General features: G+C 43.9%; 1 protein-coding gene across 3 annotated transcripts in view; it reads right to left on the bottom strand.

Moving 5' to 3' along the window:
- LOC109303281 (granulocyte-macrophage colony-stimulating factor receptor subunit alpha-like) overlaps positions 1–7,616 on the bottom strand; it is a 61,860-nt gene that overhangs the window by 26,862 nt on the left and 27,382 nt on the right. For all 3 annotated transcript variants that reach the window (XM_019525457.1, XM_019525458.1, XM_019525456.1), the window contains exons 5-7: positions 4,916–5,042; positions 3,182–3,357; positions 270–418 (exon numbers count right to left, since the gene is read on the bottom strand). In XM_019525457.1, the coding sequence (XP_019381002.1) occupies positions 270–418; positions 3,182–3,357; positions 4,916–5,042 (452 nt within the window). The remainder of the gene's footprint in view (positions 1–269; positions 419–3,181; positions 3,358–4,915; positions 5,043–7,616) is intronic.

Here is a 7,616-nt window from a genome sequence, read left to right as displayed (position 1 = left end):
ACCCCCCCCCCCCCCGAATATAAGAATAAGAGAATAAAAAAAGCCAAGAAAGAATTTTGTGAGCATAAATAATTGCCATTTAAGAAAGACAGCCATGGGTTAGCAAAAGAGGCAATAGACTAGGTAACATTTGGGATGGTTGGATCTAAAAGGAAGGCTAGTGCTACACATGAGGAATAACTCAGGACTGGAGAGAGAAGCTTATGTATTCTGTGTGTGAATGCAGAGTACAGACTAGTGTTGAGAATCATCTGCAAAATTACTCTTACCATAGCTGGTTTTCTTTGTATGCAAACTTTATATAGAAAACAATGATTTCCTATTTTCTTGCTTGTATGGGGCGGTTCCCATTCCACAATACAATGGGGTGGCTCTTCAGTACAGTTTATAGTGATATTTGTTGGAGCGGTAAGAAGTTCTGAAATAGAACCATCCATATTACAATTGATAAAGGACCAGTTTGCCTTGGTAAAAGATACAGTCAGCAGCCTGCAGCCTGGTCTGCAGTCATGTATGAGTGAATATATTTCTATACTATGTTAAACTGGAGCAATTTTTAACAGAAGTCTCTATAGTGCTTTATGTGATTCTCCAGTGCTTTATTTTATTTTATTAAATTCAGTGGTCCAGTCAGCCCAGTAAGCTTTGTGGTATTTATTTTTATATTACATTCAGATACTTCTACTCTAAGATTAAATTTCTAGTTTGCAACTGAGTGTGGTATTGACAACTTACATCTCTATCTTAGAAGTGAAGAGCTGGACATTTTTAACACAGTGACACTTGGGTCTAAATCCTAAATGGCATATATATGGCTACGTAACTGCAGCTTTTAGCACTTACACACAATTATGTACAACTCCTTGCAGTTAGATACCATCGCTCTGAACACATATCAGCTGGAGGTAAAATGGAGATGGAGGACCCATCCATGTTTTAGCCCAGAAGCCAAATGGTCAGGGTACTTGTCCAGGGAGCAGGGGGTTCTAGGCCCATCTCATCTAGAGGCGGTTTGAACCTGCACCGCCTACTTTGCAGGCCAAAGCCTTTACATATCTCAGACCTCTTCTTAAAACTGGGCTACTGCATCTTCTATTTGCCTTTTCATTAAGCAAGCAGCCCTGGGAAAGTTTGTGTCCCAGTGGAAGAAAAGACCTACGCTAGAACCTAGGATCCCTTCCCACCTACAATAGCATCCATATAATTGAGCCATATATACTTTGCTTGGTTTTCTTTTACCTGGCTCCATGTGTCTTCTTCCTTTGGTTGCCCAGAGGGCAAGCTTCAAGAAGACAGCTAGAAAGGAGCCTGAAAGCTGTCTGTATTATGGCAGTTATTGGAAAGCAAGTGATGAAGTTTCAGACTCTCCGAGAGTGAGAGGGGCTACATTCTGCTCCCTGGACAAGCACTTTAACTAGTAAGGTTTGGAGCTGCAACCTGCATCTAATCCCCTCTTGTTGTGGCTTTTCTATGACTAGATTTCTGGGACTTACCTGCTCTTTTGCACATACAGGGGTGATCCTATTTCACCACACAGATGCCCTCTCTGAGTACAGTCCTACTGAAGATATGCAGGGGCAAGTGGGCTTGTGTGCCTAGAGCTGAATCAGAAGCTATGCATAAGTGATAAAAGCTGCAGTTAGGTGCCTATGTACATACCATTTATGCTCATAAAATGAAATAGGATTTAGTCCCTGGGCTTTGGGGCAGTCAGGGAAGTATGGCATAAACCGATAGCACAGCATCATCCAGCCTCACTATCTACTGTGCAATTTAATTGTATTCTAGTTACCTGCACAGTAACTGTATCTTCCTACATTATAACTACCATATTTTCTTGCATACCACACATTTCCAAATAAGACACACCTTGTTTTGGGAAGGCAGAACAAAAGAAAACAAAAATCACTTGTCCTGCGTCATGCCTGTGTGAGGCTGCATGCATGGAGCAGGGACAGTGTCTTCTTGCAAACTCTGCAGCTCAAGCTTTAACCATGTGATGACCATTACCAAATTGGCAAAAGCTTTTGGATGAGCAGCCACAATATGTTTTAAATAGCTAGAAGTTATTTAAATAGAATTTGACCTTCCTTCATGGAGTCATTACAGCATCCTCATTCTTCCATTCTGGCATGGAAATCAGCTTCCTCAATTAAAATGTGCACCCCAGTTTTGGAGGGCTAATTTTTGGAGAAAAGGTATGTGTGGTATGTAGGTAAATTAAAAACCTTGAAAGTGATAGAAAGCTAGTCCCTTTGGGGGTGTTAATACCACAGTACTGACAGCACTATGAATAATGCTTCATATGCATTATGTGAATAATGCTTTGTATTAACAGCCCCCAAACTGAGTAGCCCCTCTGATTTTCACAGGTTGTGATAATTTGAAAGCTGAGCCTTGAAAATGAGGGTGGTTCCAGGACTGCTAATGCCAAGGCACAGACAACAGTGGGTACTTTCTAAGCAGGGATCCTGGTTTTCTCTGCTAAAAAAAAAAATCACCAATTTTCGGGTTAAAAAAGGTAACCCAAAATCCACATTTTTCCATAATCAAAAGGAAATGCTAGTAATAAATAAATATATATACAGTGGTGTTTCCTTTTGATTATAAAAAAATGTGGATTTTGGGTTACTTTAAAAAAAATCCCCAATTTTCAGGTTATCAGCAAAAACTAGGATCCCTGCTTATAAGCATTATTTACATTAAATCTGGGTAAGTGTATATTCTGGGTAAGACATTTTTCAGTCCTGAGATTATGTACTTGGATGAAGGGCACTGTAGTTTAGCATAGTGATGCCACTGAGTTTCAGAAGTACAATGTGTATTTCCAAACAAATTAAAAAGCTCTTGCCTTTCCTAGCTATTTTTTTATTTAGGCAAACATTGCTGGATTAATTTGTACTTGGTTACAATTTGGAATTATATCTTTATAGTTATAAAGACTAGAAAACACAGCTCTCTATAAATGAAAGCTGAAGAAGAATGCTGTAGAAGGCAGGGTCAAATTACACCTTAAAAATTAATCAGGTAGATATATATGTAGCACAAGCTTTCATGGGCTGAAGCTCCTTTCATTAGATGCTATAAAAGGATGTGCAGAAAGCAGTGTATAATTCTAAAACAAAGGGCAGGCTCTCCTCTATCTGCTGGGTGTCAGAGTGGAAAGAAACTTCCTGCTTACCAATTTTATAGAGCTTGATGTACTCATCATAAAACTGAATCTTTGATTCTTTGCTGGATCCATTCACCAGGAAGTAAACCGCATCAGTGTCTTCTATCATCACATCTTGAAACCTACATCCAGTATGTCTTCCATGTGCATCTTTTATGTAATGTTGGCATTCCATCTCACCTTTCCTGCAAATACCAAATTGTTTCAGTTAAAGCACTAAGGGCAAGAATCTACTTTTCCTATGGCACATCCATGTAGCACTTAGACCTTTATTCTGTTTCCCAGATTTGCAAGCTTCACTCATACCTCTGGGAGGCAGAACAGGCCTTAGACATCCATACTTTACTTAAGATTCCAATCTGTGTGACTAGCTTTGCCCAATATGGCTAGGTATCCATCTAGAGAAAGGGCATACTTTCTTTGTAATTCTTCAAAACTTTGATTGGTGTAAAGGTACAACTTGAGACTGACAAAAGAAAAGGAAGAGAGCACACCCACCATTTACCCAAAAGCCTCGTGGTTGGGACATATGGCCCTGGAAACAGGAGTCTAACATTATTTTATCCAGTGGCTCTCTACTGCAAATTTAATGCAGCATTAGGAACAGGAGCCAGAATCCATGGATTTCTCCTTTCCAGGCTAGTGCTCTCCTCAATAGCCAAAGTATCAAGATCCCTCTTCTCATTCTCCTTGGGTGCACCTACATGCAATTAATGTGCCTGAATTTTCTGGGCAGAGTTCCAGGCTCCCCCAGGTGCCAGCTCCGGGCTGGCAGGGGACATGGGGGCTGGTCCTGATCTCCATGGGATGGGAGAGTTGTGCCAGCAACCATAACAGCTCTCTCTGCCCCATGGAGATTGAATGGGTCCTGATATCCATGGGACTGGCAGGCAGTGTCCCACTGAGCTGGGACAGCTCTCCCTATCTCCTGTGGCCCCCTGCTACCTAGTCTAAGTGGGAGCAATTTTCACTCGGTCAGTGTTTACATGTGTGGTTTGGCACATTAGTTTAATGCACCAATTTCCAGTACTTGTATCTACAGGTACTTAGAAAATGGCAGATGAGACTAATCTGCTATGCAGTAATTGCTGTGTACATGTAGACAGTGACACTGTACTGTGCATTATATTAATGTAATGTTCAGCAAAGCATCTTGTGTTGCTGTACCCCTTGTGCCCTACATCTTTTCACATGTTGGTTTTCTAGTGGGCCAGCTTCAGTAGGAGAGGTGGAGGTTCAGTTGGCCCTGCCTTTTGTTTGGGACATTTTGTTAAAAGTGAGAGATGTAGATTTAAACAAACAAAAAAAAAAAGATAAGAGAGGACTAGAAGTATGGGCTCATGCTTCCCGGGCAAGGGTCCTAACCACTAGCCTTTTAGGCAAACAGTTTGTAGCTTTCCCTCTTTCTCTATCAAAATAGTTTCTAGTCATGTTTCAGAGACTTGCACTGAATCCTTTAACTATCCCAGGTAGATTTGGGTTAGATGGCACTCTGCTCATGTTGGATTGCTTCTGAACATGTGTAAATGGCCAGGCCTAACTATGCACAGTGGAACCTGAGATAAATCTACATAAATGGCATTGAGCATCACTTATACCTCTGGGAAGCAGCATTTGCCCAGGATAGAATTTGACATCCAAGTGCATCTTTACAGGCACAATGGGCAAAGTACTTTTTGCCCTGAAAACATCATCTATCATATCTGAATGCAAAATTTTCTTGAGCCAATGAAAAACATTTACTTTGAGAACTGGTAAAGAAAATATTGAGTATCTTCTGGAGCATTTCTGCCAGGAGTCCAAGTGCAATTCATGAAGGAAACATTATAAATCATACAGGTAAAATTTTCCACCGATGTTCCACTCAAACCTAAGAGCACAGGAGAATTTTATGTCTAGTTATGCATTACTGGTTAGATTAACCAAGAAAACTAGAAAACTAATTAGCTGAGCAAAATAATAGTCAAAATAAGCAGATCTCTGTTTATGTTAGTTTGACCCTGAGAGGTTTTGAACATTAGCATTTTCAAGTGTTTAGTTCAGGCCCCCGATTCTAGATACTGCATTTTTTAGAATTGCATTATATATACTTATTACCCGCAGATGAAGTTATAACAGTTGAAATATGGCTCATATTAATCATAAGTTGCTTCAGTGAAGATCCCAGTTGTAGTCCTGAAGAGTCCTAAAACTCCTGAAGAGTTTTATTTTGAAACTAGTGAATTGCCTGTCAACAATGATCAGGAGTGGGGGAGAATGGAGCGCCACTACCCACCACATTGTACTGCTTCCCAGGAGTGGTGGGGTGGTGGGGAGGCTTGCACATGGCAGCCACCACCAGCCACTGCCCTGCTCTGCTGCCGCTCTGTGTCTGGCCCCCATGTCTGGAGTGCCGCCATGATGGTGGGGATGGAGTGGGGGGGCAAGGCCAGCACCGCTAGCCTTAACTTTATCCATGGCTCTGCTTCTTGGAGGCAGCAATGGTGTGGGGTGGTGGCACTACGGCACTGGCCTTGCCCCTGCCTCTGTGCTTCTATCCCCACCACCATCTAACAAATTGCCTGTCAAGAATTATGGTGGGGATGGAGCACAACCAAGATGGCAGGGACAGAGGGGTTGGAGCAGGGGTGGTGAGGCCAATGCCATGCCACCACCACCCTGTGCTGCTGCTGCCTCCAAGGAGTTGGGGGAGCACTCAGTCCCCTCCATCTCTGGTCCACCCCACTCCATTCCTGCTCTATCCCCAACATCCCTGCAGTTATGCTGGCGTTCTGCCATTCCACTCCATCCCTACCGTTCCCTTCAGCCCCCTCTGCCAGCACCACATGCTGCTGCCACCTCCAAGGAGCAGGGCTGGGGGCAGGGGAGAGTGAGGATAGTACTGCTGGCCTCCCCACAAGCCCTGCTCCTTGGAGGCGGTGGCGGTACAGGGTCTGTGCAGGGTCTGTCTGTCTGTGCAGAGCACTCTGATTTGTTGCTTCAGTAAGCATTGTGATGGGCTGCTGAGACTACCAGAGTGCTCCAAGAGCATTACAGACAGACAGAGAGACACACAGACAGGTGGACTAAGCCCTTTATATATGTAGAATGCACCATTTTAACCAGAAGTTGTTCTAAGCCACCTTACTGATGAACAAAGCAACACTTAATTTTTAGGCACCTGAACCCTTAAGTAGACTCCAAATCCCTGATGAATCCATGGAGAGACTAGAACTCTAGAATGGGTCCATCAAAACCAGAACAGTGAGGGAAGAACCACCTGAAGAATAAGGATTTTTCTGCAGTTCCTCACATCTTGCAGCACTTGGTCACCTCCCTGTATTCTGGATTCACAGCTAGCAATACTCTTTGGAAGGTAGATGCCCACATAGCTTTTCCTTCAAGCGCTCAGTAAGAGGAACATTTTTCTCATCTGATAGAAAGTGAGAATTTGTGCCTTCCTTTCACCCAACAACTCAGGGGGTAGAACATTGAACCTGGGTCAACCCCATTAAGGGTGACCATTTTTTCTCCTCTGCCTAAGGGGATTCAAACCCACAATTCCTTACTGCTAGGGTGCATACAGATGGTAAGGAGAGGTTAGATTGGGGTGGGCAAAATGCGGCCCGTGGGCCAAATGCGACCCGCCAGGTCATTCTATCTGGCCCATGGGGCCCCTAAAAAATTTAGAAAATTAATATTTATCTGCCCCTAGCTGCCTGTGATGTGGCCCTCGATGACTTGCCAAAACTCAGTAAGCAGCCCTCAGCCTGAAATCATTGCCCGCTCCCAGGTTAGATCATGTTAAAAATGGCCACCCAATCCAATTTAGTTCAGCAGGGTACAGACCTACAACTTAGATGCCTCATTGAGTCAATCTAAGTACTAACTGTAGAGATTCAGGACAGTTAGGTCAGTCTCAAAATGGCCAACCTGATCTAAGTTAACCCTACCTCCAAGGTACACTCAACTTGGATCAGGCCATCTATTTTTAGACTAATCTAACTGTCCTGATCTCTTGTACAGTTCCCAGCACAGACCCAGAGCTAAGAAAGCCCAGCTGCTGGCCCCAGCCCTGTGGCTGCACTTTTCCTTCTCCTACCCTGCCCCCCCCGTGCTGAGCTACTTTTAGCCCCCTGGCCTCTCTCTGCACTCCCAGATGGAAATCCACCCCATGCAGACCATCCAGGCCTCCTCTTGAGCCCAACCCCCAATCCTACAAGCTGTACTGTGCTCCTAGTGCCCATTTTACTGGCATTTGCCAGTGCTAGGAGCCAAGGAAATAAGCCAGGATGAGGGGGAGGGCCAGAAGGGATGGGAAGCTGGTGAGGAGGGTTGGTTCACTAGAGTGGTTGTTCATCTTGGAGTGTGGGAAATTAGGGAAACAAAAATAGCCCCCGGTCCCAGGGGTAGGGAAGGCTTCCCCTCCTCCCCCATCTCCTCAAGCTCCTGAAGAGTCTCCAAG

The sequence above is a fragment of the Gavialis gangeticus genome, unplaced genomic scaffold (genome assembly GCF_001723915.1).
Source record: "Gavialis gangeticus isolate Ggan-Ray unplaced genomic scaffold, GavGan_comp1, whole genome shotgun sequence".
NCBI classification, from domain to species: domain Eukaryota; kingdom Metazoa; phylum Chordata; order Crocodylia; family Gavialidae; genus Gavialis; species Gavialis gangeticus.
This window is presented reverse-complemented; position numbering and strand designations above follow the sequence as displayed.